Below are 12,117 nucleotides of genomic sequence, written 5' to 3' on the forward strand. Positions count from 1 at the left end.
TGGAAAGGAAAGGGTGATCACCTGGATTGTGGCAACTGCAGGGGGATAACACTGCTGTTGGTGCTGGGTAAGGTCCTTGCTAGGGTCATCCTCAATAGGATCCATGATCACTTGCTCACCTACCAGTGACCAGAGCAGTCTGGATTTACACTTGAGCAGTCTACCAATGACCATGTCCTGGCACTGAGGGCTCTCATCAAGCGTAAATGCAAATATCAACAGAGTTTCCTTGCAGTGTTTGTTGATTTTTGTAAAGTGTTCCACACAGTTGATGAAGCTGCCCTGTGGGACATCCTGAGGGTTCGCAGGACCCCCTTAAAGTTACTGGATATCATGGCCAGCCTGTACACTGGTACTGTGAGAGTTGTGCAGAATGAAGGCAGAACCTCTACTTTCTTCCCAATTGATTCTGGTGTAAGTCAGGGGTGTGTTCTTGCTCCTACTCTGTTCAATGCTTGCATGGACTGGGTGTTGGGCAAGGTCGTGGGGTCCAGCGGCTGTGGGGCATCTGTTGATGAAGAAAGATTCATGGATCTTGACTTTGCCAATGATGCTGTGATCATGGAGTCATTGGAGGCTCTGATCGGGGCTCTCGAGAGACTGAGTGAGGAGTCTGAGTGTCTGAACTTGCAAGTGTCCATGATAAAAACCAAGATCCAGACCTTTAATGACCTCTTGGGCACAGCCATCAGCAGTGTGTCTGTTTGTGGAGAGAGTGTTGACCATGTCGAGAGGTTTACTTACCTCAGCAGTGACATTCATGTCTCTGCTGACTCTTCCTATAAAGTCAGTAGATGGATTGGGAGAGCATGGGGGGTCATGAGGTCACTGGAAAGGGGTTTGTGGCGCTCCTGATATCTTTGCAAAAGGACAAAGGTCCAAGTCTTTAGAGCTCTGGTGCCTCCTGTTTTGCTATATGTTTGTGAGATATGGACGCTATCCAGTGAACCAAGATGAAGACTGGGCTCCTTCGTTACTGTGTCTCTCTGGGGTATCCTTGGGTACCGTTAGTGCGGTTGCTCATGGAGTCCCAAATGAGGCACATTACCTGCATTGTGAGGGATCATCAGTTATGGCATTACGGCCATGTGGCACAATTACCTGAGGGTGATCCGTTTCACAGGATTCTCATTGCTGAGGACCTGAGTCACAGGACCAGGCCAAGGGGACACCTACATAACACCTGGCTGTGGCAGATAGATGGTCATTTCCAAGGGTTGGGACTGGACCGTGTGTATGTCTGGGGGTTGCCAACAAGGATACCAAGCTGTTTCGTCATATGGTGGGTGCAGCAACACACTGTAACAGTGCATGCTGCCCAACCTGACCTCACCTCAAAGGCAGCAAACTGGCCAAGTCCTAGAGAACCCTAAAATATGATCCTTTATAAGACATTTTCTTACTCATTATTACTTGTACTAAACCTGACCCGTGCCACTGCACCAATGTACTTTTACTTTGATTAGTCCTTCATACGCACCTTGTTCCAGGTGCCTTGTCTGACAGCCAAATGAACTCTTATATTTACATTCTTAGGAAAAAAATCAAAACAAGAGACTTCTAAACATGTTTGCAACAAGAAGGGCTTTGTTATTCTTTGAAGTTAACCTGACTGACTTTTGGCTGGTGTACTTTTCATGCTAAATGGCAACAACCACACTGCTTTTAGTGGACAGCCAGCTCTTGATATGATATCGTGAAATTTTTTCTCTTTGTAAATAATATATCCTTCTGTATAATGGCAAATTCCTAAAGCAAATGCTGACTAATTTTTCTTCTGAGGAAATCCAGAACTTCTACTTATCTAAGGATGATGCATTACAACTTACTTTTATGACTAATAGCAACTCATAGATATGGTCTTTATGTAAAGCCTGTCTAATGACCTGCAAATTGTTTGAGCCAAATTCAGCAAACATGATGGAAAACTGAATCAGTTAAGGAGGCAAGAATTCTAGGGGTATTATAAACATTTTCCACCTTAAGAAACGTCAATTATATGAAAAAAGAAAACTGGGATGATTAAGCTTGTGGTGTTCATTTTTAAGATTAGGTCGTCCAGCAAAAAAAAGAACAGAAATAATTGTTTATTACCTTAACAATTGGCTTTTTCAAAACAATCTCTGTCTTCTTAGTGACACTCTGACCAGAGGTGAGAAGGTGGTCTACGAGCAATGGAATCGTTGGGAACAAATCACCATCGAGACGGTACATATTCTGCAAAGAGAATTACAGAAAATAATTTTAAAGGCAGTAAATTTAATTTTCGAAAAACACTTAATTTAATCCAAAACATCCAAGCACATGACTTCAATGGTCAGAAGTGCTAATGTATATCATTTCTTTATCTCTATGTTCTGCTTTTACATAATAGGAATCACTTTGCCTAACAAGTTAAAATTATATTTTCAACTCCAGGTTAATAAATACTTTTATTTTATCACTGGAGAGATAACTGATCTTAATTTTCTGGCTACTTTCACAAGAAAGAGCTGCAAACCAGCTAGGCTTAGACACAGCCTGAGGCCACTCAGCTCAAAGGATCTCCTCCTTAACAGGACATTGGCACGCGGCGACACTCAGGGCTTTGTTTATAGCATGATTTAGACATTGCTTGTGGTCTAGAGGTTAATGGTGTGAACTATAAACCAGGATCCATTACTTACATTTTGATACAAGCAAATCGCTTAATGAAACCTGCCTTTGGGTCAGTATTTAAATTTATATTTTTATTAGTTGTAGTAAAGGCTTGCATTCTACAAGCCATTTCACTTTTTCCATAGAACAGATAACATATCCATCCATCCATTTCCTAACCCGCTGAATCCGAATACAGGGTCACGGGGGTCTGCTGGAGCCAATCCCAGCCAACACAGGGCACAAGGCAGGAACCAATCCTGGGCAGGGTGCCAACCCACCGCAGGACACACACAAACACACCCACACACCAAGCACACACTAGGGCCAATTTAGAATCGCCAATCCACCTAACCTGCATGTGCTTGGACTGTGGGAGGAAACCGGAGTGCCCGGAGGAAACCCACGCAGACACGGGGAGAACATGCAAACTCCATGCAGGGAGGACCCGGGAAGCAAACCCGGGTCTCCTAACTGCAAGGCAACAGCGCTACCACTGCGCCACCGTGCCGCCCCAGATAACATATACAATACATTAAAGGATAAGAATATTAATGATGTACTTATAACCTGGAGTGATCATTTTAAGCTAAGTAATTGTGCAGGGGCAATTAAGAAACATAAACTAATAAAGAACAATGCAGGATAGACAAAGTCAGCAATGGTGTGAATCTCTTGCATGTTTTGGAACAATATAGGACAATTTTTTTTATGATAAGAAAGAGATCTTTTGGATTTGATTAGATAAACTTTATTAATCCCAAGGGGAAAATGAGATTTTGTTATATTACAACAACAACATTTATTTATATAGCACATTTTCATACAAAAAAATGTAGCTCAAAGTACTTTACATAATGAAGAAAAGAAAAATAAAAGAGAAAATAAGAAATTAAAATAAGACAACATTAGTTAGCATAGAAAAGGAGTAAGGTCTGATGGCCAGGGTGGACAGAAAAAACAGAAAAAAAAAACTCCAGACGGCTGGAGAAAAAAAATAAAATCTGCAGGGGCTCCAGGCCACGAAACCCCTCAGTCCCCTTCTGGGCATTCTACCTAACATAAATGAAACAGTCCTCTTTGGATTTAGGGTTCTCACGGAGTCACTTGATGTTGATGGTCATACAGACTTCTGGCTTTTAATCCATCCATCATTGTTGGAACATCACGGTGCTTTGAGTAGATGGTGGTGGCGCAATTAATCAATTGCTGATTCTTGATATGACTTTCATAGTGTTGATAATATTTTTTCTGCATATATTTATGTTTTACCTACAAATACAAGATCATGATAAAGAATTTACACAATAAAGGACTTGACCCATGATGCCGCTGCTTGCAGTGAGACTGGCTATCATCCACACAGTTCTGCAACAGCCTTAGACTGGCATTACGATCACACTTCCTGGCTATAAAATACTAAACATCATTATGGTTTTTGTCTTTTTTTTTTATTACAACTAAATTTTATTTTTGGTGAGGTGGAATTTCCTGAGCCTCAGACCCTTGACATCAATCAAAGGGTAAAGCCATTTTTTGTTACGTTTTACGTAAATACTTCAGGCACAAATATCTTGTCAGTCAGTCGGTCAGTTAGGACTTGCAGCTTTATTCTTCTGCATATATTTTTGTACACAAAATATAAATGGGATCAAGGCAATAAAAAGATACAGGCAGGGCCCAAACCACTTACAATCATCTGTGCTATTGCATAGCTACCATAGGCCACCATTAAAATCTCCCTTTTGTACTATTAAGTGGGAAATATCATTGTGATTGCTGGATTTTACTGGGCCTCATCATTCATTAGATTGATCCATTAGAGAAGATAGATAGATAGATAGATAGATAGATAGATAGATAGATAGATAGATAGATAGATAGATAGATAGATAGATAGATAGATAGATAGATAGATAGATAGATAGATAGATAGATAGATAGCCATAGGCATGGAGGAGCTCCAGTAGTATTTCCTATTTTGCACATTCATATTGTTCCTTAAAATGGGCGTTAGACTCAACATGGAAACATCTTCTCAATAGGAAAATTTCAAAGGCTTAATATGGCAAGAAATTCAGTCAATGCTTGAACACACCAAAAGAAAACTTAAACATCGGGTGATCTGCAGGGGTTTGTGCAGATTTGCAGTGATTGTTAGACTGAAGCTGAGTGACCATTACGAGAGAGCTACATGGAGGAGTGATCTGTTTTGCACAAATGAAGAACGTCTCCAGATCTACTCCTTAACTGCACATCTGGTGGTCTTCTATCTTGTACAGAAAATGTAATCATAGTTAGCCACTCTTCTAAGTGTTTTAATTAAAGGATACTTGTGATCATCATTCTTTTCTGTGTTATCTCTCTATTATAAAAGAAAATCTTGAGAGGAGACATTTGGGAAGAAATTTTCTCAAGTCCCTCCCTCCTCTTAACCATTTTCAAACACGACCATGGTCCTCTCACCTCTCATTCATGTGAATGCCTTTGTCAGACACAGTTCCTGCACTCTCAGGTCTTATACGGTTTTACGTTTTCCTCATTTTAAGGTCCCAATAAAAGAAGACTTATTATGTCTAAATCTTATTGAAGAATTTCATCCGAAGGGTTATCAACAGAAGAAATGAGTACACGGACAATCCTAGCACCAAGAAATGATGAAGTCAAATGAATTAATGTGAAAATTGTCAATCAGTTACATGGCAATGACATATAAAATTTTAACAGGCGACAAGAAAGGTAATGTAGTACATCTTCCGCGGATAACATTAGATGCCAAAGGAGATCTTGATATGTCATTCGTATTAAAACGTTTACAGTTTACCGTTAAAATAGATTTTGCTATGATAATTAACAAATCACAGGGATAAACATTTGAAAACGTCGCTTTATTTATTAGAGAGAAAGAAACGATATTCACTCACGGGCAGTTGTACGTTGCATTGTCATGATGTAAGTCCAAACACGGAATCAAAATTCAATGCGATATTGACGAAAAGTTAATTAAAAAAATTGCTTTTGCTGAAGTTTTACAGTAAAAGTGTAAGTTTAAAAAGTATTTGCATGTTAATTTCAAAGCCAAACAGAATGAAAATGTATAACGCAATGAATACCTCTAACGCAACATGAAACATAATTTTCTTTCAATTTATTACCTTTTAATATTTTTTACTACAGTCAATTACTCACTGTAATGTAAAATAGTTCTATTATGTATATGTAACATTTCCTAGGAATATAACAATCTGTTTAAATTGTACAACCGAAATACATATTTTACCTGGAAACTTGTGTTAAGTGCACCATTATTTATAAATTAAAAGTCATCTCACCCGGTAGCTAACAGCTGCAATCAGTAGGGCACCAGAAGAGATTTGCAACAAATAACAAGTTTGTCCTTTCTAAGGTGACAGAGAAGTGTGACAAAACATAGAGCACACAGAGAAGAGCACATTACTTTAACATGACCTTTTTATAACTTCACTTTAACTTCATCCTGATACTCTGTATGTTCAATTCATTATAATAACTATTCATGGTGGCTTTAAAATCCATACTGACCCCTACTCTCTTTTTCTGTTTCTTTTTCCGGTTTCTTTGTGGTGGTGGCCTGTGCCACCTCCACCTACTCAAAGCTTCATGATGCTCCAACAATGATGGATGGATTAAAAGGCAGAAGTCTACGTGACCATCATCATCAAGTCCTTCTGTGAGAACCCTAAATCCAAAGAGGACTGTTTCACTTATGTTAGGTAGAATGCCCAGAGGGGACTGGGCGGTCTCATGGTCTGGAATCCCTACAGATTTTATTTTTTTCTCCAGCCTCCAGCCCTGGCCATTGGACCTTACTCTTATTCGATGTTAATTAATGTTGATTTATTTTGTTTTTCTTATTGTGTCTTTTATTTTTCTATTCTTTATTATGTAAAGCACTTTGAGCTACTGTTTGTATGAAAATGTGCTATATAAATAAATGTTGCTGTTGTTGTTGTAGCATCAATGTCAGAGCTTATGGCCAGTGGGTTCAAAAACAACGCTACTTTGAGGTTCTTCTTCAATTTAATCCCATGACATGCTTTCATTCCAGGCACATTATGCACATTATCTGAATGCATATTATAATGTTCTGGGACACAGTGCCCAATGTAAAAGTAGTTAGTCTATATGAATAACGTCTGTCTTCTTAGTTAGTTTTTCTGTGCTGGAGGAGACACCGGTCCGGCCTTGGAACCTGCAATCAAGATATGCACCGGCTCTCTGTGATCCTGTAATGTAAGAAGCCAGTTCATACCATGTATGCTGGTGAATATTTGATTAACTAACTCAAAGATGGGTTGGAGCTAAAATGAGAAGGTTTTCTGCAATGCTCTTTGTTTTCAATGATCGACGGTATATTATAACACCGGGTCTCACCCATACATTCAAGCCCAGTATACTCACATCAGCGCTCTGAATGATGAAATGGCGGCACTGGCCTGTCCAGTACACAGACAGCACATACTCCTGCTTGCCTTGACTTTCGCGCACCAGAAAGTCACCATCATTTGTCAGTAACTCTTGCACCTCCAATCGGGGAATGGCTCCATGGTACCAGGTTTGTTCACTCAATGGTTTCTGAACCTCCGGAATAAGTGGCAGTGGAGGGGGTACCTAATGAATTTGTCAAGAACATCAAAGATCATGAGAAACTGAAATTGAGTTAACTAGGTGAAGTAAGAAGAGAGAAAAAAATATGCAAAACAAAGCAGCACACCAAACAAATAAAGTAACAAGAAGAAGAGTTTGTGATCATTAGTTAAAATATATTTCAAAATGATGACAACTGATACAGGACTCATCCTGGCCACAACTCTGAACTTGTCACTAAATGCCCTTTGTGGTTCATACAGGCAGGACTCTCTGGTACTGTGGCCATTGTGTAAGGAGTTTTAATTATTTTGCTGCATCCTTTCAATATTTCTAATTAAGCAAGTTAACTTCATTAACTCTGAGGGTAGCTGAAATGTACAAAACTGATGAGTGGCTGAAATTGCATTTTATTTCATAGAATTCCAGTAAGCAATGAGCATTAGCTAAGACCCATATTTCTAAGCTGAAATACAAATTAACGGGAAGTCCAAACAAATCAGACTCATAAATGTCAGCAAAAATTCTTAGTATAGGGTTTAGAGGATACCCAATAATGATGATGCAATCACAAGAAATGCACTTTAATTTATTAAACAATGACTTTTATAGTCATGCTGTGAAAGGAGCTGAGTGTTCATTGTCTGATTGCGGATTTATTTTCTTGAGTGTCCGTCATTTGCAGTTCTGTTGTGGTGTGTTATCATATTGGATGAATTTTAATAAATATGACATGGTTGGTTATGGGGTGGCACAGTGGGTAGCACTGCTGCCTCGCAGTTAGGAGACCTGGGTTCACTTCCCGGGTCCTCCCTGCATGGAGTGTGCAAGTTCTCCCCGTATCCACGTGGTTTTCCTCCCACAGTCCAAAGACATGCAGGTAGGTGCATTGGCGATTCTAAATTGTCCCTAGCGTGTGCTTGGTGTGCGTGTGTGTGTGCCCTGCGGTGGGCTGGTGCCCTGCCCGGGGTTTGTTTCCTGCCTTGGGCCCTGTGTTGGCTGGGATTGGCTCCCATGACCCTTTAGTTAAGGTATAGCGGGTTGGATAATGGATGGATGGATGGTTGGTTGGTTATGATCATTCTGCACATTGTCTTTGCCAGTGCTGACTACTACAGATTGAATTCATAAATTATTTAATAACAACAAAAAGATTGGTCAACAGTTAGCACAAAGATAGGCATTGAATATTTTATGTCTTGTGCAACCCTCAGTTTTAACACCTGGAGGTAAAATGTCAAAAAGGACAATGTTAAATATAAAAGTAACTTGAACACAGAAGCAAGCTGCCCCAGTAAAAGGCCAAAATAAAGAAATTATTAAGGATAAGATTGAGCAACACATGGAACAAAAAGGAGTTTTACTGAACAGTCAGCATGGGTTCAGAAGAGGGAGGCCATGTTTTACTAACATGCTGGAATTCTATGAGGAAGCAACAAAAGGATACGATCAAAATGGAGCATATGATATTACGTCTCTTGACTTTCAGAAAGCATTTAATAAGTTGCTACATGAGAGGTTGGGCATCAAGGGTGTTGCGTGCAGATGGGTGCAGAATTGGCTCAAACACATGAAGCAGAGGGTTGTGCTGCAAGGAACATTATCTGAAATTGATGATGTTAAGAGTGGTGTTCCTCAGGAGTCAGTGCAAGGGCCAATGCTATTTTTAATACATTTAAATGATTTGGGTAAGAATATAAATAACAAGCTGGTTGGTTTTGCAGATGATACCAACCTAGCAGGACTGGCAGATAATCTTGGGCAGATTTGAGGTAGATGAAGTTAATGAAGGTAAATGTGAAGTATTACACGCAGGAAGTAAATAGATGTTAGATCTGAATACACAATAGAAGGCCTGAAAATTGAAAGTTCTATTTATGAGAAGGGCGGCATGGTGGTGCAGTGGGTAGCGCTGCTGCCTCGCAGTTAGGAGACCCGGGTTCACTTCCCGGGTCCTCGCCGTGTGGAGTTTGCATGTTCTCCCCGTGTCTGCATGGGTTTCCTCCCACAGTCCAAAGACATGCAGGTTAGGCGATTCTAAATTGTCCCTAATTTGTGGTGTGTGTGTGTGTGCGCGCCCAGCGGTGGGCTGGCGCCCTGCCCGAGGTTTGTGTTCTGCCTTGCGCCCTGTGTTGGCTGGGATTGGCTCCGGCAGACTCCCGTGACCCTGTGTTGGACAATGGCTGACTGACTGACCGTTTATGAGCAAGATTTAGGAGTCATAGTGGACTCGACACTATCAACTTCCATACAGTGTTTGAGAAGCCATTAAGAAAGCTAAGAGAATGTCAGGTTATATAACACAATGTGCGGAGTACAAGTCACAGGAGGTTCTGCTCGAGCTTTATAACACACTCTTCTGGATTTGCTGTTTTTGTGGTTTTATTTATACAATTTGCGTGATTATACGTGACGCACATATGTGGGGCGCACATAAATAAACTGACTCAAACAATTTTTGAAGCTTGTTTAGCATGTTGTTTTTTTCTAATATTTTATGATGAAAGTAGCTATTTTATTAATCGATTAAATGAATTAATTGATGTGCGCCCCACAATTTTATTATGTCAAATATAACCACGAAAATTGTGGTTAAAGAAAAACATATTTTTTGCTTGCATTTTTATAACTAAAGTAAATAATATTGTTTTACTTAAAAAAAGTTTATGTATTTTATTTTTTACTTTTTAGTTTTTGAGTATTTTGCAAATCATTTTTCTTTAATCATTTTTTATGAACGGGAAGCTTCTTTAAAAGTATTAAATAATCTATCTTCTTTGCAGAATTAACTGAATACTAAAAAAAAGTTATATTTTGGTCTCTATTTTTCTGTTCAGGCTCTTATGGGATTAGCTCTTGGTCGCTGCGGAAAAAATATATCGACGACAGAACGTCAAGCTTACGCCAATACTTCCTCACCGTCATCATCAAGGCTACTCCTTCGCAAGAGTAAGCAAGTGAAGTCGGCACGCATGTTTATCCACTCCACTCACTGGAAGAGACAAGTGGGGGCAATCCGATGTGCCTCTCACTTGTAAGCTCCTATATCCCACTATATTCTCTCCCCGTCATTGTTGTGTCTGCGTTTATTGGAATCGCATAACCATTAATTGTTGGTGAAAATTGTTATGTAATTGCGTTGGTGTTTTGTCAGATTATTGTATCGTCATCGAAATTCGCTTCGCTGAAAGTGGGTTTAAAATCAGTTGCAAGAATTGACCCAGACAAACAGACAGAGTCGAGTCAAGTTAAATAAAATTGTTTAAAAAGACAGAGAAGTGCTAGAAAAAGTCCAGAGCAAAATACTAGGCTCATTCCAGGGCCACAGAGAATTAGAGATCTGAGATTAGAGAAAAGATTAGAATAGCTGAGCCTTTTCACTTGAAGAAAAAAGAGATTTTAAGAGGGGACAAGATTAAATTCTTACAACAGCATTTCTCAACCTTTAAGTATTTGCGATCCGAGTTTTCATAACAGTTTTAATCGCCCCCCCCTAACATTTTTTTGAAACCCTAATAAAATGTATTCCTATATTTTTTGCTGCTGATACACCGCTACAAGTTTTATTATACCTACTTAACTTTTATCGACATTTATCTAACTCTATATTTATTTTTCTAGTATCAGAATGTGCTTTAAGTTCATTTGTTTTGGTTTCAATAAATGTATTTTTCATATTTCCGATTCTTGTTTTCTTTTTTTCTCATCTTCGCGCCCCCTTTTTTGTTACTTCGCCCCACAGGTTGAGAACCGCTGTCTTACAGTCATTAGGAAGTTTTTCTTCACCCAGAGAACCAGAGACACATGGAATACGCTACCGAGTAGTGTGGCAGACAGTAGAACTTTAGGGACTTGATGATATTTTGGAAGAATTAAGTGGATAAGACTGGTGAGCTTGGTTGGGCTGAATGGCCTGTTCTTGTCTAAATCTTTCAGATGTTCTAATTCTAAAATGTATACATAGACAGACACACCAAAATCACATATTTGCATGTATATTGTGGAGGACTGCCAGCTTCCCATGCCGGTCCGCACCCCCAGGCCGCCAGGAGGAGCTCTCCCGACAGCAGGATCGTGCCCCGAGTTCCAGACAATGAGCTGTGTTGGGTGGGAGAGGAGCAAAGTGTCTGGGCGAGGAGATTGAGTATTTGGTTTATTGTAGCTTGTGGTTTAATATATGAGTAGTGTGGAAGGTGCTTGGTGCACTGTGAACCAAAATAAAAGGTCTTGGACTTTTACCTGGTGTCTGGAGTTGTACCTGAGGGTTCAAGGGAGCACTAGCGCCCCCTACTGCCACAATATTTACGTATACCGTATTTATAAAACACCATTAAATGAAAATCATGCAATATGTACATACAAAAATATTTGTTTCTATGTTTGTTTGTGCTGTCACAGGCGGCTGGGGGTAGAGCCCAGCCGGGACGCCCGAGAGGACCAGAGGAGGGCTGGTGCCTCCTCCCGACCACGAGGGGGTGACCGCCCTGGTTTTGTTGGTGGCCTCGGGTAGAGAGCTTGGAAGCCCAACCCTGTAGGGGCCCGTGGCCACCGCCAGGCGGCACCCCGGTGTCTGAAGAACCCTGGTGTGGCGGAAGTGCTGGGGGGAAGAAGACAGGGGACACCCGGAGGGCTTCCGGGTGCGCAGCTGGCACTTCCGCCACACTGGGGCATGTCCGCGGAGGAATGCCGGGAAGCAGCTGGAGCCCATCCGGGGTGTGATAAAAGGGGCCGCCTCCCTGCATTCGAGAGCAAGAGTCGGGTGGAAGTGGACGGAGCTCGGAGGAGAAGAGTGGAGGCGGTCTGAGGACTGAGCAAGGCATTGTTGTGCGGCCAGAACTTGAAGGGGCGATTGGT

At 40.7% G+C, this 12,117-nt stretch overlaps 1 protein-coding gene across 1 annotated transcript in view; it reads right to left on the bottom strand.

The window, feature by feature from the left end:
- Positions 1 to 12,117, bottom strand: part of fes (FES proto-oncogene, tyrosine kinase) — a 155,518-nt gene that overhangs the window by 55,919 nt on the left and 87,482 nt on the right. Inside the window, exons 11-12 of the mRNA XM_039773045.1 lie at positions 7,078 to 7,287; positions 2,095 to 2,217 (exon numbers count right to left, since the gene is read on the bottom strand). Coding sequence (XP_039628979.1) covers positions 2,095 to 2,217; positions 7,078 to 7,287 — 333 coding nt within the window. The remainder of the gene's footprint in view (positions 1 to 2,094; positions 2,218 to 7,077; positions 7,288 to 12,117) is intronic.

Source organism: Polypterus senegalus, chromosome 12, assembly GCF_016835505.1.
Source record: "Polypterus senegalus isolate Bchr_013 chromosome 12, ASM1683550v1, whole genome shotgun sequence".
Taxonomy (NCBI): Eukaryota; Metazoa; Chordata; class Cladistia; order Polypteriformes; family Polypteridae; genus Polypterus; species Polypterus senegalus.